General features: G+C 50.3%; 1 protein-coding gene across 1 annotated transcript in view; it reads right to left on the bottom strand.

Annotated features, from left to right (window-relative positions):
* SEMA7A (semaphorin 7A (JohnMiltonHagen blood group)) overlaps positions 1-22,000 on the bottom strand; it is a 51,245-nt gene that overhangs the window by 8,959 nt on the left and 20,286 nt on the right. Inside the window, exons 2-8 of the mRNA XM_028744317.2 lie at positions 10,905-11,038; positions 8,730-8,774; positions 7,408-7,503; positions 6,849-6,933; positions 5,730-5,840; positions 2,048-2,193; positions 176-354 (exon numbers count right to left, since the gene is read on the bottom strand). Coding sequence (XP_028600150.2) covers positions 176-354; positions 2,048-2,193; positions 5,730-5,840; positions 6,849-6,933; positions 7,408-7,503; positions 8,730-8,774; positions 10,905-11,038 — 796 coding nt within the window. The remainder of the gene's footprint in view (positions 1-175; positions 355-2,047; positions 2,194-5,729; positions 5,841-6,848; positions 6,934-7,407; positions 7,504-8,729; positions 8,775-10,904; positions 11,039-22,000) is intronic.

A 22,000-nucleotide genomic window follows, 5' to 3' on the forward strand; every position in this document is an offset into this window, starting at 1 on the left:
CGCAGGGATTCGAACCGCCGACCTTTTGATCGGCAAGCCCTAGGCTCTGTGGTTTAACCCACAGCGCCACCTGCGTCCCCAGGGCTAAGAGAAAGAAACAAACAAAAAACCCTCCACCAAGTGTAAATGTGACCTTAGCGTTCATTTGCCCCTCACCACGGAGCAAGGCACTCACCACTCGTTCCAGAAGAGCCCGTAGATTCTCGTCTCCGACCAGTTGGCAGACTCCAGGATGAAGACGTCCTGCAGCTGGTTAAAGTGCCGGTCGTTGTCTGAGTCGACGCAGAGCAAGGTGGATTTCAGGAAGGTGGTCCACTTGGCAGCCGAGAGGGAGCCGGTGCCTCCTCTGTCTCCCTGTAGAGACAGGAACGGTGGTCAGGGATTGGCAGTTGGCCAAATGCATGGCAGCACAGTTTCACAGAACCATAGAATAGTGGAGTCGGAAGGGACCTCAAGGGTCATCTAGCCCAACCCCCTGCTCTGCAGGAATGTCAACTAAAGCAGCCAGGACAGGTGACTGTCCAACCTCTGCTTAAAATCCTCCTAGGAAGGAGAGCCCACCACCTCCCAAGGGAGACCGTTCTACTGTCAAATGGCCCTTGCTATCAGAAAGTTCTTCCTGATGTTTCGTCGGAATTTCCTTTCCTATACAGTGGTACCTCTGGTTAAGAACTTGATTCGTTCCAGAGGTCCGTTCTTAACCTGAAACTGTTCTTAACCTGAGGTACCACTTTAGCTAATGGGGCCTCCCGCTGCCGCAGTACCGCCACCGCGCCATTTCTGTTCTTATCCTGAGGTAAAGTTCTTAACCCAAGGTACTGCTTCCGGGTTAGCGGAGTCTGTAACCTGAAGCGTTTGTAACCCGAGGTACCACTGCAATTTGAAGCCACTGGTTCAAGTCCTACCCTCCAGAGCAGGAAAAAACAATCTTTGATGTGAAAGCCCTTCAGATATTTGAAGATAGCTCTCAGGTCTTCTGTTCTCCAACCCCCTCATCTGTTCCTCATAGGGCTTGGCTTCCACACCCTCATTTGTGTGTGTAGACACGTACTTGCACATTTTGCCTCATATCTTAGGTTCTACAAATGCTAGAAACTTAACACTTTTTGAAAAAGATGAAAGCTGGTGTAATGAGTATGGGGTTGCTCGTGCATAAGCTGCCGCCTCTCCAGGCCAAATTGCCTTGTTAAACCTTTCTGTCTGGACAGCCCTTCTCTTCGTGGCTGCCTCAGTCGCTAGCAGAATCTGTCAGTGGGCGTTTCTTAAACCTTTTCCAACATAAAAGTTGTTTGACGCCCAGTCTCCTCCTACTCTCCCTGCGCGGAAGTCTTCTGCGCAGGGAGGGCGTGGGTAGCGGAGGACCTGTGCTCTCCCCGCTGGTGTCCAGTGAAGAGTCCTGGAGCCCTCTCGCCGATTCCCCCATCTGCCCCCCTTTATCCCTGGTGTTGCGCTGATTTGCTTCCCCCTCTGCTAAGCTGCCTCTCTCCCTGCTGGGCCCTTCTCCAGCATCATTTGAGAGCCTTCCCTCCGCCTCTAGATCCGATGTCAGTTCCCTGACAGCTGGGAATCTGGGGGTTATGGTTCAAGGGGAAGAAAATATTCCCTTTGCCACCCACCATGGGCAACTGTGTGTGTGTGTGTGTGTGTGTGTGTGTGTGTGTGTGTGTGTTCTCAGCTGGATGTGTGTGAATGGCTGAATATAGCCTACCATGCAAAGGTAAGCATTGCGATCCCCCCTCTGGTTGCTGCTCACCCCCCACCTCCACCTCTGGCACACACAAACACAGGATGTTGCCCATGAGAGGATTGGGCCCTCAGGCTAAAAACGGCCCTAAAGTAACCACAGCTACTTCTTCCCAAACCACTAGTATTTAGTGCGAGACCCAATGACATGACTTAGCCCAAGGGAGTCCTGCTCATTAACACCAATGAGTCTACTCTGAGTAAGTGGCCCCTGGGGCTGATCTTCAGCTGATCCCACAGCTTCTCATGCAGCACCCAGAGACCCCGGCACAGCCTCCCAGACACACCCCCCCCACACACACACCTTGCACAGCTGAGCCACCCTGGAGACGTTCCTTGGGGCGGCTGCGTTCTTCGGCCAGTCTGGGTTTTCTTCTCGGAAGAAGTAGTAGATCTTGTCGTTGTAAGCCTCCTCTTGTTTTATGATGGCAGCCTTCACAAACTTCGGATCTGCAGGCAGACAAGACAGAGAGACCGTGAGGCGGGACTAAGCAGAACGTTCAACTAGGGCAGTCTGGGCAGAGGAGACATCTTAAGAGCATAGGAGTCACCTTCTGGATCAGGCCCATGGCTCATTCAATTTCCGTACATTCTGTACGTTTCCGAGCACAATTCAAAGTGTTGGTGCTGACCTTGAAAGCGCTAACCGGCCTCAGCCCAGTATACCTGAAGGAGCGTCTCCACCTCCATCGTTCTGCCCGGACACTGAGGTCCAGCACTGAGGGCCTTCTGGCGGTTCCCTCACTGCGAGAAGCCAAGTTACAGGGAACCAAGCAGAGGGCCTTCTCGGTAGTGGCACCCGCCCTGTGGAACGCCCTCCCACCAGATGTCAAAGAGAAGAACAATTACCAGACTTTTAGAAGACATCTGAAGGCAGCCCTGTTTAGGGAAGCTTTTAATGTTTAATAGACTACTGTATTTTAATACTTTGTTGGAAGCTGCCCAGAGTGGCTGGGGAAACCCAGCCAGATGGGCGGGGTATAAATAAATTAATAATAATAATAATAATAATAATAATAATAATAATAATAATAATATAGCATCGCTGCCTCCAATTGTGGAAGCAGAGAAGAGCCATTGTGGATGGTAGCCATGGACAGCCTTCTCCTCCGGCTCCATAAAGCTGTCCAGTCCTCTTTCAAAGCCATCCAAGCTGGGGGCCACCACTTCCTCCTGTGTAAGGGAGTTCCATAGTTTAACTCTGTGCTGGGGGAAGAAGCCCTTTCTGAATCTCCCAACATCCGGCTTCACTGGATGCCAGTGAGTTCTAGTGTTACGAAAAGAGGGGTGAAAGCTTTTCTGTGCACACTTTCCCCATGACGGGCATAATGTTACAAACTTCTATCGTGTCGCCTTTTCCTCTCCTTTTCTCCAACCTAAAAAGTCCCAAACGCTGCAACTTTTCTTCATGGGGAGTCGCGCCACCATTTTGGCCGCCCTTTTCTGAATGTTTCGTTTCATGGCTCCCCCCAAAGAGTCCTGGGAACTGTAGTTTGCTAAAGGTGCTGAGAGAGTTGTTCGGAGGCCCCTCACAGAGCTCAGCACCGATGAACACATGCAGTTCTCAGATAAGCAAGGGCACCCACCTTAACAACGAACAGAGGGTGCGGAGAAATGGCAATATCTCACTACAGTGAGACTGAGGCGACTATTTCTCACAAGTTAATGATCAAGGCCAGTGTGGCCTAGTGGATAAGAGTGTCGGACTGGGACCTGGGAGACCAGGGTTCAAATCTCTACTTGGCCATGAAGCTAACGGGGTGTCACCTTCGGCCAGTCACTCACTCTCAGCCTAACCTACCTCACAGGGCTGCTGTGAGGATAAAATGGGAAGGAGGAAAACAGCGTAAGCCACCTGGAGCTCCTTAGAGGAGAGGTGAGATACAAATGTGAGGGAGGAGGATGAGGCGAAGGAGGCGGCATACACGACCCAAAAAGATGGAACCAGTGGAAGCTGCAACAAAATGTTGCTGCGTGGAGTGTCCATGAGGTGCCGTTCCATGCTGCCTCCTACACATGCAGGGCCGTCTTAAGCATATCTGGCGCTGTGGTGCAAAGATCCCTCCTGCGCTCCCTGCCCTGGCAACTACAAAACAAGGGAGGGGGAGGGGGGAAATCTCCTTTGCCTCCCCCACTGCCCCAATCCCTGGCGTGGTGGTGGTGATTAAGCAGGAAAACGTGCTGGTGGACATGCTCTCTGGCGTTGGGGCGCCCGAGAAGGCGGGAGGAGGACAACAACCCCATCTTTAGCAGATGTAGTTGGCGGGGCGCAGGTGGCAGGCGTGCAGGGAAAGGGGAGGCTGCCGGCAAAGCCACGCAGCCCCCCCCCCCCACTCGCTAGGATGCCCCTGAGAGGCCGGCGCCCTGGCACAACGAACCACTAAGACCAATGGAAAAAACGGCTCTGGTCCTACCCAACCTAGCTAGCCAATCAGCACTCTTTTGCCTCTGAGCATTCTCAGTCCTCATCAGGCTCGTTTTGGGGGAGAAGGGTGTTTCCCTCTCCCTCAGAGTTGCCCCCCCCCAAAAGATATGTTGTGCTTCTGCAACTCCCAGAATTCCCCAGGCCTGCAAACTTCTCCCTGTCATGGGTGGATGTGGCTACCTAACAACCCACCTGGGGGAACTGAGATCACTCTTTTTGCTGCCATGACGCAGGTGTCCCCACAGAGGAGAAAGCCTCACCTGTGTTGTGTACTGGAAATGCCCCTGGCAACCCCCTCGCTCCCTACGTGATCTCAGAGGGGAAAGCTCCTCCACAGGGATCCGCTGAGCGGAACGCAAACCTCACCTGAGGCTCACTGTGGCGGATCCTCCTGGCACTGGGGGAACACTGCCTCCGTGATGCTCCTGGCACAAGAGGCACCCACTGTGCTGTTATCACCTGCTCTGAGCCGCTCCCTCTGGGGCAAGGGTTGTGTTGGTTTTAATGCGGCAACTTCCTCCTCTCCCTTGGCCGTGACGCTCAGTTTCCAAGTGGGGATGCCCTGAAAATCTCCAGGTTCTCCTCCCGCCTCCCATGAGCAGGTTTGCTGTGTTAATACCTCGTAAGGCTTGTTCATTACGCCCCACGCAGGTGTAACTTCAAGGTGTCTCTACACGGGTGCAAATGCTTGTGTAAAAGAGCACGCACTGTTGATTTGCACAGCTGACTCTTGCATATGCAGACTTGCTGCAGGGTACCTGCGAATCACCGTACAGCTCAACTATTGGGGTACACAGAAGGGCACAGGAAGTACCCTTGTTGGATCAGTGTAATGTGTGAATGCCCCTGTGGAAAGGGACTCCAGTTCTAGACCTCCTGGCAGCCGGTTCATAGATTCACAGAACTCAGAGTCAGAAGGGATCCCAAGGGTCATCTAGCCCAACCCCCTGTTATGCTAAAATCACAGCTAAGAATTAAAACCAAATCCAGGTTTGAGAAGGATTCTCAATGAAATGTCCTCTGAGGGGACCCTCTCGGAGCTCCTCTGGCCCAAATGGCAGCCAGTGGCAACACTCCGAATGAGTCTGGGCGGCTGGGAGCTGCCAGTTTAATGCCCCTGGGGTGGCGTCACTGGGAAAGGTTTCAGGGGCAGCTACCAGGCACTTTTGGAAAAGTTAAGGGGCTGCAGTTGGCCAAGAATACAGCATGCCAGTGCCGACCCTGACTCGCTCTTTACCAACTGGGCTGAACCCAGAGGGCTGAACTCCCATCATCCCCAATGAATTTGGCCAGTGGTGAAGGGAGGGCGGTGGCAATTGGGGTCCAGCCACACCTGGAAGGCCACAAGACGCACATCCTGAATTTCAACTAGAGAAGGCAGGTTAAATGCTCTGAAGCCTTCACAGCACCATGCTATTGCTGAGTGGCCGTATTAAGTCAACCATCTTGTGGGTGTGGTGCTGGAAGACAAGGGAGAGGCTGAGCAATCTGGGGAGCCCCCTCCGTCGGGGAGACTGGGGACACACACACACCCCATTCCTTCAAGAACTGCCACACTCACTATTCATGACGGTGTCGCTGGTATAGAGCTCCGCAGATCCTCGAATCCGACGGAAGCGAGGTGTCCGCCCATTGTACTGGTGCTTTCTGATGGTAGAGTAGATGTCCTTGCCTGCGAGAAAAGGAAGAGAGACCACTGGTAAAGAGGAATGCCGGTGCTAAGGCACCTCAGAAAGAAATGAGAATGTCAGGCCACGGCTTGAGATGCAGTGAACTGGAGCAGAAAACCTCGAGTCACCGCTTTTCAAATGTGGAAAACTGCGCTTCCCACGATTTATTCAACAAGACTGATAGGGGGGAATAATATATATATATAAATATGAATGTATTTATTTTAAATTAATAAATATATATATATTCAAAAATGACTGATGGGGGGGGGGCAAACAAACAAGAGATGAGGACCCACAGCTGCCAATTGCTTGAAATTCTCCAAGTTTGCTTGTGATCAAGTGTGAAATGGGATGCAATCCAGCAGATCTTGTTTAACCTTTGAAAGGGCTGTGGGAAGTATACCTGTATGTGTATCCACACGCACAAAACACAAATTCATTCTTATGCAGCCTTAAACTGCTTGTAAATCACTTTTTATACATTTTCATTGCTTTTGAGAGTTCCTGAAAAAACCACACATGCCCCCTAATTGGCTGTGGCTGCCCATAATGTAAATTTAATTTGTGGTTTATTTTATTGTTACAGTGGTACCTCGGGTTAAGTACTTAATTCGTTCCGGAGGTCCGTACTTAACCTGAAACTGTTCTTAACCTGAAGCACCACTTTAGCTAATGGGGCCTCCTGCTGTTGCTGCGCTGCCAGAGCACGATTTCTGTTCTCATCCTGAAGCAAGGTTCTTAACCTGAAGCACTATTTCTGGGTTAGCGGAGTCTGTAACCTGAAGCGTATGTAACCTGAGGTACCACTGTATTATTATTGGAGAGGCCTGCCAGGTGGGGAGGGCGCTTCAAGACCCCTTGCCACGCCATCGAGAATGTAGGGCCCAAACTCTGGGTTTGCACAGCACATCAGCTTGGGGGGAGGAGAATGGAACTCGGGTGAGAGGCCTGGCTGCGTGTCCCTGCTGGGCCAGAAATTCATTCAGCATTAATGCAGGAAAGCTTACCATCGATGAGGACAAGAGCGTTTTGATCAGGTGCAAAAGGAGCCAGGCCCTGGGCACTGATCCCTGGCTCCACCTTCCCATCTACCTGCAGGAGGAGGGAAAAGAGAAGTTGAGCAGGTATTTCCCACCTTTCCAGGGTCTCACCAATACAGGGAGAGTGAGAGAGACACGACTTTCAAACTCCCCTTTTCTCACACCCATGACTTTGGTGGCAGTGGTGAAAGTGTCGTCTGCATACCCTGGGTATGGACAAAGGGCGAAAGGGCGGATCCTGGCCCCCACAGGATATGCAATCCAGAAGAACAGCACAAGGGAGCAAACATAGCAAGGGAAGAGAAAAGCAGGAGGAAGAAGATGCAATCATTGCCAACATCGCCCAGCTAGAGCAAAGGAGCCTTCCCACAGACACATTTCCCATCAGCCCCAGCCGAGCCAGTGGTCAAGGATCAGGACATAAGAAGAGGCTTGCTGGATCAGGCCCACAGGGAAGGCTCAGGTAGGCTGACTGGCAGCGATGTCTCAGGATTAAAGAGCAGAGGGGCAAGGAGAAGCTGCGTACCAAAGTCCAGCAGGCAGGGCTGCAGGCGTTTGTGCCACAGATCAGCAACTGGTCCTCATATTTTTCCAGAAGTGTGAGATAGTTCTTGGCATTTTCCTGGAAGAGAAGTGAAGGCGGTTAAGGTGAAGAATCATAGAACTGTACAGTTGGAAGGGACCCCAAAGGCCATTTGGTCCACCCCGACTATGATGAAGAGGACCAGAAAACGACCCCCAACCACCCACTCCCATCCTGGAGATCCCACCAACAAGACAGAGACTGTCTCCCCAAGGCCTGCACAGCAGGACCTCCTAATTTGAAGGTAGGGATGGGGAACCTCTGGCCCGGGGGCCAAATGTGGCTCTTGAAACTCTCCCCCAGGCCGCCCCCTCACAGGGCCTGCGTCACACTCTCCTTGTGTGGTTTTGCCCATCCGGACTCTGTCCTTGAACTCCTCTTTTTTGCCACTCGCTTGTCAGGTTAGAGGTCAGAGAGGGCTGTGTGTACAAACTAGCTTGCTACACAAGGGCAAAATCTGCACTCTGCTCACTTTAGCCTGCCACTGGCACCTGGCATCTGGAACATCATCCAGAAGGGAATGTGGCCCTTGGGCTGAGAAAGACCTCTGTCTTATGGCTGTCAAATCCACATTTAGTCCAAGCATCCGCAGATCTAGCAGAGGGACAGAAACTCTTTGCGAGTTTCTGAGCTGCAAAGTATCAGGCCAAGGAGAAGAGAGGAAGGGGAACCTTCCATGGCGTGGGAATGAAGAACGTCACAGCACCTGGCCCCTTCTGAATGCAAAGCACCTGCTCTGTCACTGAGCTCTGGGCCCAATCCACCTGCTGAATCATTCAGCGCAGAAGGAGAACCCCTTTCTAGAGGTGGTGGGGGATTAGCTGCAGCAATTCCTCCAAACATCTATGTTTTATATTGTTGTAAACCACAGAGCCTAGGACTTGCCGATCAGAAGGCTGGCACTTCAAAACCCTGTGACGGGGTGAGCTCCCGTTGCTCGGTCCCTGCTCCTGCCAACCTAGCAGTTCAAAAGCACGTCAAAGTGCAAGTAAATAAATAGGTACTGCTCCAGCGGGATAGTAAACGGTGTTTCCGTGCGCTGCTCTGGTTCGCCAGAAGCGGCTTCGTCATGCTGGCCACATGACCCGGAAGCTGTATGCTGGCTCCCTTGGCCAATAAAGCGAGATGAGCACCGCAACCCCAGAGTTGGCCACGACTGGACCTAATGGTCAGGGGTCCCTTTAACTTTACCTTTTAAACCTCTTCGATATATTTCTATGATACTCTGGGGAAAAATACTTTTATAAACAAACAAGCAAACTTACCTGTTTCCTGCAGCTGGACAGCGTCCTGTTGGTTTCAACAAGCACCTGAATGAAAGGGGGAGACAAGACGCCCACGTCATTTTTAGGTCAGCTTGTCTAGGTGCCTAAAAGCTCACGGCCTCCGACAACAGAGAAACGGCGGGAGGAAATGCAGAGTGGATTTTAGGCGGCACCTGTAACAGGTGCCACAGTTCCACAGATCAAAGTGACTGAGGGGGCACAAACAAACTTCTTCTAATAATAGTAACACCCAAAACCTGGCCCAGGAACAAATCGGCTACCCGTACAGATCTCTGAGCAGAGGAGCAATATGCTGGCGGGGTCTCACCCGTGTCAGCACCCACGGAACTCACTATAGCTTCCGGATCAAACGTGAGGGAAGTCCCACAAAGACTGCACTGCCATCATCCAGTTTTGAAAGACATGACATTAGGAAGTATTTTCTGAGGGTAAGAGACATTCGACAGCAGAACGAACTTCCTCAGAAGGTGGTGGAGATCTTTAAGCAGAGGTCAGATGGCCATCTGCCAGAGATTCTTCGACAAGATTATTAATGTGTTCCCTTCCAACGCTACAATTCTATGATTGCTGCTGGGACTGGGGTTGGGTTCAAGGTCCAGGCTGTTCCCCTGGATAGGGAACCTGACAGTCTAGGGGAGGAGAACAGAACAGTGTATCCCCAAAGAGGGCCTGGCTGGCAGCCTGAACCCTGCACCGCCACAGTAGTCCCACTTGTCCTGATGTTTACCATGAGAGCTGGGAAATTATGAGTGCTGGAAACTTAACAGCTTCTCCCATCCCCTGAGGCTACACCAAAGCAATTAATTCGTCATTGAGACTTTGACATTTTTCCAGACCAGCTAGCTCCCTGAGGGAACTGATTCTTCCAAGTCTGCAAGAAGAACATTCATTTGACATGAAACTGACAGGAGAGACCCTTTCCCAAATTTAGGCAGATTTCCAAACGGCTGGATTATTCTGAATTAAAATGGAAACGACAACTCCAAGATCTAATCTGTGCTTAGATGGTGAAGGAGTCTTCTCTCAATGAAACGTAGCTGGAAACAGAGCAGGATTTGAAAAGCTGTTGCCATCTGTCTTCTCTGGAGGTGAAGTCAAACCACTGCGTGAGCAACACCAAAGTGACCTCCTCGGGGCACAAGCCTGGTCAGTGTGCAGGGAGGTCCTCGGCTGCCCAGACAAGATCCCCTCTTGGCCTCACTGATAGGGTCCAAAAGAAAGCAGAGCAAGACCTTTGGCACCAGCTTGGCTGCAGGTGTTGCCGGAAGGAGGCATACAAGGTGCCACCCAACTGTTTTAGGGACTCTGGATTTCTTGCCTTCTTGACCGCTTGACCCACAACTGGTCTCATCTGCTCAGTCTGCCGGAGTCCATCTTCACGTGCAGGGCAGCTCCCTAGCTCACTGAAGGTTTGAGACTCACTGGCTGCCCTCACCTGGTTTAGCTGGCCAGTCAAAGCCATTTCCTGGGAATGTGGCCGCTGTCGTCTACTGACAGCTTCGAGGAACCACAGGGGAGAGCTGAGTGCAGGGTGGGGACCAAAGGTGGACAATTACCCTAGAAGCAGCACAATGTGTCCCCCACCAGAAGTACTACCCCTCCCCTAACACTCCATTTGAAAAGTAAGCAACCTTTTTTCTCATCTCTCAACAGCACCCCGGGCTGCATTTCCTGGAAAACCTTTAACCATTTGGGTGGCTGGTATTCGAGGTTTGGCAAATTGCCCTTCTTGAAAAGCTATCTCATAAACTAAAAGGGCAGAGCTCAAATGACTGGTTTTTTTATATATGACGTGATTTTATTCCGTATACAAATATTGAGGCATGTGGTGACTCAGCGCCACCAGTTTACGTGAATATCTGGGAAACCGAAGCCTTTACGGAACCTTTCTTGTCAATGATGATGGAACTCACTGGTGGAAGATGCTTCTGTTTTTATACTTATTATTTGTAAAGTGAATCTTTGTAGGAGTTAATACTTTCCTATCCCTTTGGAGTTGTGCTGCATCTTTGTACTTTGCATATTTCATGGCTTAAATTTCGGATTCTTTCTTTTCCCTTCCTTTTTGTTACATTTGCACTTTTTGTGAATTAAATAAATGAAAAGTTAAAAACAAAAAACAAATTTGTGAAGCGTTGTCCTCCATCTCCCTACCGTAAAGCTGGTGGAGTTCTCAAAGTCGTAGTAATGAAGCGTGCCGACGGTCCCCACAAAGACCGAGGAGGCCCCTTGTTCATGGTAGAGCACAATGTGGCCCTCCCTGGGATCAAACCGGAATCTCTTCTCACCTACAAAAATACAAAAAGGAAACGGGATTCGACACCGCATTGCCAATTCCGGAGAGGCAGGTTCTGCAGACATTCTACAGAGGAATTGTGCAGCAGTGAGGCATACCTAACCGACTGGTTTTTCCCACCCATAAGAATATAGGAAGCTGAGAACAGAGGAAGCTGGCTCGTCCTGAGTCAGACCATTAGCCTAGGGTTACCAGATGTGCCTGGTTCCCGGGGACAATCCCCAGATTTGCAAATCTGTTCCCGGGAAATGTGGCAGCAGCAGCCTCAACTCTGGCTAGCTGCCTTCAGGAGCTGCTCGCTGCCCGCTGACGTGGCACCCGCCATTTTTCCTTGGCAGAACTTCCGGCGAGGAAAAATGGCAGGCGCCACGGCAGCGGGCAGCGAGCAGCTCCTGAAGCCAGCCAGAGCCAACTGCTCGACCAGGTTGCTGGCTGCCGCTGCTGCCGCAACTGCCGAAGGAGAACCAGGGATGTCCAGCGGTACAGGTCTCCTGCCCCATTCCCCCTTTGTTTTGACTGATCAGGGGAGGCTCGGGAGTTGCAGGCAGCTGGCAGTTGCCCAGTTTTTTAAAAACTCTGCGCATTTATGTTTCACAGGGTGTGAAAGAAGGGCTTTGCACCTTTATACAATATGCATGTGTGCTTGGGCCCAGGGTCTTTTGCCTCACCATCCCGCATCCTACTGACTCCCTGTTGCTACTCAGCTTCATTGGAAAAAAATCTGCTAAGCATACATTAGCCACCTAGTTCACAGCTGTCTGCACTGACTGCCAACAATGGCTCTCCCGCGTTTCAGGCAGGGGTCTCCTCCAGCCAGGGAGGACAGACCCGTGGCCCTTCCCGCATGGAACTCCCATCAGCCCCCGTTGACACAGCCAGCAGTCAGGGATGGTGACAGGTTGAATCCTCCAACACTGGAAGATCACAGGTCTTTTACACCTTTGGCTGTAACCACTGGTCCTACACTCCCCCAACCCCCAGCAACTATATTCCTTGGAAATAAAACCGAGGGAGAAGGCATTCCAAGGGAGCTCACTTACTTATTTAACTTGCTCTTATTTATTTTATTTCTTTCTTATTTATTTATTTATTTATTTGTGGGCACACGGGTGGCACTGTGGGTTAAACCACAGAGCCTAGGACTTGCTGATCAGAAGGTCAGTGGCTCGAATCCCCGCGACGGGGTGAGCTCCCGTTGCTCGGTCCCTGCTCCTGCCAACCTAGCAGTTCGAAAGCACGTCAAGTGCAAGTAGATAAATAGGTACCGTTCCTGCAGGAAGGTAAACTGCGTTTCCGTGCGCTGCTCTGGTTCGCCAGAAGCGGCTTAGTCATGCTGGCCACATGACCCGGAAGCTGTACGCCAGCTCCCTCAGCCAGTAAAGCGAGATGAGCGCCGCAACCCCAGAGTCGTCTGCGACTGGACCAAATGGTCAGGGGTCCCTTTACCTTTTATTTATTTGAAGCACGGTAGTAAGAGCTGTTTGACAGTGGAACAGACTCCTCCTCCTCTGAGATTTTGAGAGAGAGGTTGAATGCCCACCTGCAGGGATTCTTGTGCTGCAATTCCTGCTTTGCAGAGGGCTGGACTAGATGAAACTCTGAAGTTCAGTGATTCTAGGACTCAAACACTCCCCACACCTGTTCCACTCCAAAATCACTGCCTCAAAAAAAAAAAAAAAAAAGCGCCAAATGCAGGATGGGATGTGATTTTGAGATGTTATTACATAGAATCATAGAATTGTAGAGTTGGAAGGGAACCCAGGGGTCATCTAGTCCAACCCTCTGCAATGCAAGAATCCTTTTGTTTATTTATTTTGGGGTATGTGTGTGTGTGTGTGTTTGCTTTGGCCTGCGGAGAAATTCAATACGTTCGATTTTATTAGTCTGCAGACAGAGTCAATACATTAGACTTTGCTCTACAGCACCCATTTCTCATGAATCCATTCGGAAGGGCATCCTGTCTTGTGACAGCATCCCGTTTCCAATTTACTGAGGTTGAAAACAGCACAAGCATCTACAATTATTTTGGCATGTGTTTGTTTGTTTTTTTAAAATAAAATCCTAAATATGCAGTTAGATACTTTGAGCCAAGAGCCAAACTGCAAAATTCAGAAAAGTGACCCCACCCAAAAAGATGCCCTGCTCCATCTGATTGTCCAAGAAGAGAGAAACTGGTTGATTCGCTAAAAAAAAAAACAATATGGGATGGGTCAAAAATCTCAACAACCCTATTAGGCTTGCAATCACATTTCCTTGGGTTCTTATGAAGGAGCAGGTTTCCCAACCCTGAAACCTGACTGTGCAGTCAGTTTGAAACAGGCCCCCAAATCCACATTTTTCCTTCTCCAAGGATCCATTAACTAAAATCCAGCTGTATAAACACTTTTCTGCTGAGATGCTCTGATACTATTCTTCATCCTCTAGGCTCTAGAAACCAGCACCTTCTTTGAAGGCAGCTTTCCCAGCAGCACCCAATGCCATTTCCAAAGTTTGGAAGGAATGTTCTGCACTGGGCTGTTTGCAGGCACACACCCAACTGGAACTTGTGATGCATCTAAGTTTCAGGCCACCCACATGCCCAGTCACCTCACAACTAATCATTTAAGGTTTGGCAGGAACTATTTAAAGAAGCATTTAAACTTTTTTTTTAAAAAAAAGGTTGTTTTTAAGCTATTGGTTAGAAGTTTCCATTGCATTCTGGTTTTGACGTATTTGCCACCCGGCAATCCTTCAGGAGGAGGGGTGGAGCTACACACCTAGTATTTGATTACTTAATTCACAATCTGGCAATGTCCTTTGTGAGGCACACAGCCCTGTATGCAGCTTTCAGCAAATCTATACCTACACTGAGGACTTGGCTACAAGGGAAGTCTGTTTGTGTACAGCGATTTTCCTCTTTGAAACACAACCAGTTCCCTCCAGAATGTTCCCGGCGGGCACTCCCAGCCTCCTCTGATCCTGGGAAGTAGGTCAGAACAATTAGCCACGAAAGACAGCAGAGCAGAGGCATAACAGCAGCTTGCCCCGGGGCAAAACAAAACAATGCCAATATCAAAAAGCCCACTTCCCAACTCTTCCTCCTCCTACTTGACCCAGCTCCTAGATGGGTGGGTGGAGAAGTAACACCACCACGCAGTTCTACCCTGGAAGCTGCAAGGGCAGAGCTCACAGGACACTGCCACAATGGCTGCGTTCTAACTCCACTGTACGACCAGTGCAGCCACACTGGGCACTGTGATGGAGGGGGCGGCACAATAATGCTGTATAACAGAGCGGGGAGGGGAACCTGCACAGGACACCACTGAAAGTTGAGCGCCCACAGTCTGTCACTGCCCTGGGAGGCAGTATACCCTCGAGTACCAGCTTTGGGGGGGGGCAGAGTGCCCTTGAGCTCAGGCAGTAGCATAGCATGGGTTGCCGGTGCCCGGGGAGCAGCAAGTATTGCAAATTCATTGAGGGTCCTTCTCCTTGATGCAGTTGTGCCGCCTTTGCATACGGAAGTCTTTGGGATGAGAACAATGACAGAGAATGAGTGAACTTCTGCTACCAGATGAGCTGAAACGGTTTATGCTGTATCTTTATAAGTGTTTTGCATTGCCTGATGGGTTATTAAAGTGTTGTTTCTTATCCAGCGAATATGAAAAAGTATTGTGCCCCCCGGTGGACTAGGCAGTTTGGGTGGAAGCACGTGCAGAGCCCACACAAGAGGGGACAGAGCCCGCCTCCAACAGGCTCCTCAACTGCTGTCTCCATCCGCCTGCCCACTAGACCAGGGGTCAGCAACCTTTTTCAGCAGGGGGCTGGTCCACTGTCCCTCAGACCATGTGGTGGGCCAGACTATATTTTGAAGAGAGAGAAAATGAACGAATTCCTATGCCCCACAAATAACCCAGAGATGCATTTTAAATAAAAGAACACATCCTACTCATGTAAGAACATGCTGATTCCCAGACCATCCACGGGCTGGAATGAGAAGGCAATTGGGCCGCATCCGGTCCCCGGGCCTTAGGTTGCCTACCCCTGCACTAGACAAACCCGCCTGCCACCGAACTTCAGCTGCCAAGGCTCTGTGCCTGTCATCTGATTGCACTCCAGTTCTCAACAGCTCCAGCCAGCATGGCCAGTGGATCAGGGTGACCATAACTGGGAGCCCAGCAACATTTGGTGGGCCCACAAGATCCCCTCTCCTGTGCTAGAAGTGTGACAGCTACCGCTGGAACCAGGCACAATCTTCTGGGAGACGGAGGGAGTTTCCCAAATCGCATCAAGCTGCAGCGGCACTTTCTGGCACTCGTCTGCCACACCACTAGGGCTCGGGGATCCTTGCATATCCAGCAGAGGGGGGGTCGTCACTACTGGAGGTCCCATCCTCGCCCACCAGGGCCTGTTAAATCCTGACCTCTGGGACTGCTGCTCCCCAGCGTGGGCAAAGTTTCACAGAATCATACAACTGTTAGAATTCCTGCTCCATGGTTGCAGTCATGGGATTTTGTCCATCACATGACGGTGTATGTTTTGACTCCACAGAGTGGGAAGTGACAGAGACAGGATATTTGTGCTACTGTGTTCCGTGAAGTGGGACTATTGTCCTTTGTTTTTTCTCTTTGCTGTCTGATGCTAGAGAGAGAGGGAGCCACGTGTTTATATGTAAATAAAGTAGATTAACCAAAATGCTGAGTTGCTGAGGTCTGTCACACAAACTGCGGATCCCTAAGTGTGCCGGTGTCTGTTGGCATCAGTCGCTGTGATGTTTGGGCAGAAGAAAGCTTTTGAAGCTCCCAAACGAATGACCAGGAGAGAGAGAACATACCAGTCGGGCATGTGTCTCTGCCAGGGTCCTACTCGAGTGTAGGACGAGCTCCTGACAAGAACTGCATGGCTGAAAGGGATCCCCAGTGATCATCGAGTCCAACTCCCTGCAATGTGTGAGGACGGCACGGATTGTGCAACTGATCTCTCCGCTCGCCTGATTTTGACCACACTGGGAACAGAAGCAGGTCACATTTCAACTGCTAAGGGAGCTGGGCATGTTTAGCCTGGAGAAGAGGAGGTTAAGGGGTGATATGATAGCCATGTTCAAATATATAAAAGGATGTCATACAGAGGAGGGAGAAAGGTTGTTTTCTGCTGCTCCAGAGAAGCGGACACGGAGCAATGGATCCAAACTAAAAGAAAGAAGATTCCACCTAAACATTAGGAAGAACTTCCTGACAGTAAGAGCTGTTTGACAGTGGAATTTGCTGCCAAGGAGTGTGGTGGAGTCTCCTTCTTTGGAGGTCTTTAAGCAGAGGCTTGACAACCATATGTCAGGAGTGCTCTGATGGTGTTTCCTGCTTGGCAGGGGGTTGGACTCGATGGCCCTTGTGGTCTATTCCAACTCTATGATTCTATGATTCAAGCTCTGCACCATGAAATGCTTCATGGGCCAATTTCCACTATTCACCTTTGTTTTTTAAACAGTACGCCAGGGATCTTCCTTCTCTCCCTCGCCCCCTCCTGCCGGCAAACCTTTTGCTAATGACTTGTCTTCCAAAACAAGGCTCACCCCACCCTGCCCACTGCCTAGGGACTGAGAAAGGCCAAACAGCTCTATGGAAACCAAAGTTTGATTCGAACACACACCCTTCGGAAACAGGGGAGCCTCGCGTCAGGCTCCTGTCTACCCAGGGAATATTACCTCATTCTGGCAAGAGGCAGCAAAGCTTTCTTCTCTAGAGGTCTCTGAGTCACTGCTTATAATTGGAGGGGAAGGAAACCCTCATTATCATAGCAGATCCTCACTATGACAGCCTGCAAGGATGCGCCTTATTGCCAATCCCCTGAGAGGTGGAAGAAATTAGATTCCGTTCCTCATAGAATTACAGAGTTGGAAGGGACTTCAAGGCCATCTGGCCCAACATAAAGAAGACCTTGCATTTTTCAAATGATTATATTATTTGATTTCTACACTGCTTAATATATTTTAAATATCTCTAAGTGGTGTACAAAAAACCTCCAGGTCCAAACAAACTCTCGACTCACCTACAAAAGTCTCACAGTGAGAAGAGCTCCTGGAAAGAGCCTCAAGCTAGACTTGCTTTTTATGGGCAGGTCCAGGGTGGGTGGTATTTGCTCAGCCCATTCAGCTGACCTCTCCACTCACAGCTTTCTTTCTTTCTTTCTTTCTTTCTTTCTTTCTTTCTTTCTTTCTTTCTTTCTTTCTCTCTCTCTCTCTCTCTCTCTCTCTCTCTCTCTCTCTCTCTCTCTCACGTCCTCTCCTCCTCCCAAACACAACCATCCTTAGAAATCCTCTGGAATTTGTAATGTGGTTTCTCCAGCCAAAAATGCATATACTAGGATAAAGAGTGCATATATATTAGTGAAAATAATCTATTACAGTGGTACTTTGGTTCCCAAACAGCTTGCCTCCCGAACAAATCGGCTCCTGAACGCCACAAACCCAGAAGTGTGTGTTTCGGTTTGCGAACATTTTTTGGAAGCCAAATGTCCGTTTTGGCTGTTGGCATTATTTCCGGTGCCAATCGGAAGCCACGCCTTTGTTTGCGAACGTTTTGGAAGTCGAACGGACTTCCAGAAAGGACTGAGTTTGAGAACCAAGGTACCACTATATATTGCTATTTATGGATTTTTATTTTCATTTTTTGCATTCTGATCTCACCTTTTTCTGCAAGGACCTCAAAATGGTGTATGTGGTTCTCTCCCCATCATTACTCCCCATCATGGCAAACCATGGGCAGGAGCACCAGATTGGCTCTGCCAGTGCGTCTGCACTGGGCTGACCATGCCACTGCTTCGCCCCTCTCTCGGGAGGTGAACTAAGCCTCCCCCGCCCCACCAGCTGCTACCCATCTGGAGGGGCCCATTGCCAAGGTTCATGGTCTTTTCTGTTCCACCAGCTATAAGCCTCGAACAAGGCGCTTAGTGGTGCCTCACTAAGTGTGTGTCTGCAAAAATAAAATGATGGCCTTTGTTCTCCTGGCATTTTGGCAATTCAGTCAGGAGTGCCGAACAAGTGACACTGGTGGCGGGAATGTGGCCCCTCACACACAACAGAACACTGAAAAGCCGCCACGTGCCCCTGATGGATGTCGTAGCTGCACAAAGGCTAGGGGCCAGGCAGCACACGACGGCATGGCTCAGAACAGCCTGATTCAGTGGGGGAAAGAGCAGCCAGCCGTCTCCCACAAAGCAGGCAAAGTGCTTGCAATTTTCTCTCTCTGTCATTGCAGAGCGCAGACGTTTTTATTGCTTCCTTCCTTAAAGCTGCCAAGTCCTGCCCAGCCAGCTGAACAACACTTCCCCATACAAACCACCCTGCAGTCATTGCTTCTTAAAATGTCACTGCCAGCCTGGTGGTTGACGTTGCCAGCTGGGATCTGAGAGCCCCTTGTCAGATATTCGTGGCCCTCTGACCTGTGTAAATCTAGTAAAAGCTGCGGGTTGTTGGGTTTTTTCTAAGGAGTGCATTCCCAGAAGCAAACAAGTTAAATGCTTGGCAAGTGAAGAGGGTCTAAATCTACAGGCAGAAAAGTTGCAAAGGCAAATTTTAATCCTAACAGAGGGCCAAAGGCAGCTGCGCCGCATAGACAGCTTGTGGTGACTTCAGAAGGAGACCCCTGTTCCCCCTCACAGAGATACAATTCCCGGGGAAGGTTGACCATCAATCTCCCTCACCAGTGATTTCTGAAAACTCTGCATAAAAACCTCCAGCAAAGGGAGAGCACCACCTTTCAAACGAGTCCTTTCCACTGCCAGCTTTCTGGACATCAGAAAGTTCTTCCTGAAGTTTAGTTGGAATCTACTTTCTTCCCCTTTGAATCTGTTGCTTTAGATCAGGGGTCGGCAACCTAAGGCCCATGGGCCCGCAAACCGGGCTGCCCACTCGGCCAGTCCCTGCGCTCTGTGCTAAACCAGCGCAGCGCGGGGACTCGCTTCCGCGGTGCTAGAAATTGCGTTTGCACAGATACAGACACCGGAAATCGCGTCTGCACAGATGCCAGAAATCGTGAGCACGTGTGCTCACACGCACACACAATCCAGTCCACAGAGGGATCTCCACCGGAGTGAACCGGCCCAGGTGAGGTAAACCTTTCTGACCCCTGCTTTAGATCCTGACCTCCACGCCAGCAGAAAACAAGCTCCGAATCACACCAGGTGGGTGCAGATGGCGAGAGACCCCAGAGGGTAGCTCTGGCCATTTCCACCCTGGGAGTGGGTGTTAAGTTGTTGGTGAACATATCAGATGACACAGAAATTCTTCAGAAAGCTCTTGTTTATTCACAGGCCAGAACAGAACTGAACTGAAGGGTTCAGCCAGCCTGCTTATATAGAGCTCCACTACAACGCAACAGTAACAACTTTCTGTAACTATCCAATCACTGAACGTCACTTTCAATTCCTTATTTGCATATGTGGACCTGAGTGAAAACTATCTACAGTATCCCCCTGCTGGCCCAGGGTGAGAACTTCAGCACATAACAGTGGGAAACCAGCAGCACCTGTGGAACTTCTGCCTGTCCAGTGCGTTTCCTCTGCGCAAAAACTCTGCACGTTTTGTCTGCGCAAGCCTCTGTGGAAAACGTCTGCAAGCAGTAGCAGAGCAGCAGCGGCTGCCTCCGTGTGAGAAGAAGGAAAGGAAAGTCCAGACACTGTTCTTCTCTCTTTAACAGTGTTTATTTAAAAGCCAAACAAAGAAGTCCATCCGAACTTGGACACATGCTGTGCCATGCACTCGCTCTTTCTCGCTCTCCACGAAAAGTGAAACTAACTTCACACAGACACTGCCTCTGTGGATCCTGCCGCCTGAGGCAGTCATCTCACCCGGCCTCTTGGGTGGGCTGGCTGTGATCCATGCTGTAGGGCTCAGAAGGTGAGCACCACAGAGCAGCCTATTTGGATGGCCCTCCCAGGAAGAAGACGACCCAGGAGGTGGGGAGTCAAACGAAGAGGCCTGGCTCCTTCCCCAAAAGCAGAGTCTTGTGATCCCTCTCTCTGCTGCAAGAGCAGAGGAAACAAGAAGCCTGAGCTGGGGCTTCAGAGCCTCTCCGCCTTCCCTGCCCCAGGGGATGTCAGAGGACAGAAGCCTGCAGGATTATGCCCAGGCAGAGCCAGCTGTTTCCTGCCTGAGCAGCCAAGGTCTGTCTGTGGCAGGAACAGAATGAGTAAATATGACTGGATCTCACAGGGTCTTTCCCCTCTGCTTAAAAGCAGCTCAGGAACAGGGCATGGGGTTCAATTTGGCACAGGGCTGTGGCACCGGGGGGAGACAGTGAAAACATCCCATTGTAATGGGAAAACAAGCTTCGTAAAAATGTAGATATTTATGCACTGCTTGATTTTAAACAAAAGCCAAAACCTCAAAGCTCTTTCGAAAAAGAAATAAACAAGAAATAGACACTAATTTAAGACTTTCAAAAAATTAAAATAATAATAATTAAAACTCACACCAGCTTTCTAAATGCATGCATAGGCTTACCTGGGGAAAGATGCCTTTATCTGAAAAGAGTGCAGTGAAGGGGCCTGACTGATGTCAACAGGCAGGGAGTTCCAGAGTGCTCTCTTACAAATGCGGAATGGGTCATATGTGGCACCTATAACAGGGCCAGTTCCGCAGGCTGAAGTGGCCAGGTGGGAGCACGTGGGGTTAGGCAATCTCGCAGGTAAACTGGTCCCATCTTACTGACACTCTATTGTGATTTGGGGGCTGGCTGTCCCCCAACTGTGAGCCTCACATAATAGAGAGACTGGTAAAGTGGGTCAAACCAGATGGGCAAGCTTAGCCTGGCGCACAGTCCCTTTTGCCAGGAGGATGGGCTTGCATGGTCAACCTCGGCCAGAGGTTCCTTCCAGGAAGGGTGCATCTCCTCCCTGCAGGAAATGATCTCGTCCAGTTGCTTAAGCAGGAACCAGTTGATGCCTGCTAAGATGTTATTTATCTACGCAAAGCTACCTAAGAAGAGGGATGCAGGTGGTGCTGTGGGTTAAATCACTGAGCCTAGGACTTGCCAATCAGAAGGTCGGCGGTTTGAATCCCCACGACGGGGTGAGCTCCCGTTGCTCGGTCCCTGCTCCTGCCAACCTAGCAGTTCAAAAGCACATCAAAGTGCAAGTAGATAAGTAGGTACCGCTCTGGCGGGAAGGTAAACGGCGTTTCCGTGCGCTGCTCTGGTTTGCCAGAAGTGGCTTAGTCATGCTGGCCACATGACCCGGAAGGTGTACACCAGCTCCCTCGGCCAATAAAGCGAGATGAGTGCCGCAACCCCAGAGTTGGCCACGACTGGACCTAATGGTCAGGGGTCCCTTTACCTAAGAAGAGCCTGCTGGATCAGACCAGAGGCCCATCTAGTCCCAGCCCCCTCTTCTCACAGGGGCTGATCAGGTGCCCCAACAGGAAACCAGCAAGCAGGATTCAAGCACAAGAGTCCTGCAGCAACTGGTATTCAGAAGCATCCCTGCCCCTGGCTGTGGAGGCAGAGTATGGACACATGGCCATCTCTCTTCCTCCATGAATGTGTCTAATCCTCTTTCAAAACCATCAAGCCTCCAGTGAGAGCGATTTTATTGTGCGTATTTGTTCTTAAAACGGTTAACTTTTGTCCAGTTTTAAAAAATAATTTCATGGGCTGTTGTTTTTCAACTTTGACTTCTAGTTACACCGTGCGCCCCCAGAGCTGGAACTCTCCACACTGGGGGTGTTCATCATCACAACACATCCACACACTGGGGCGCAGAGGCTCTTCTCATCGAAAACAGCAAAGCCACTTGCCCGTCAACCCACTGTCTCTTCCCAGTTGCAATCTCATCAAAAGCCTGGTCTATCATTACAGTGGCTGCATTCAGGGCAAAGCAAATTAAAATCACATGGTCAGCTCAAGGCCGAACCTGCTCACCCTCCCTTGAATCACATGTAATAACAGCTTGGTCTGTGGCTACATTTTAAGTAGAGGCTACCATC

This window comes from Podarcis muralis, chromosome 9, assembly GCF_964188315.1.
Source record: "Podarcis muralis chromosome 9, rPodMur119.hap1.1, whole genome shotgun sequence".
Classification (NCBI taxonomy): Eukaryota; Metazoa; Chordata; class Lepidosauria; order Squamata; family Lacertidae; genus Podarcis; species Podarcis muralis.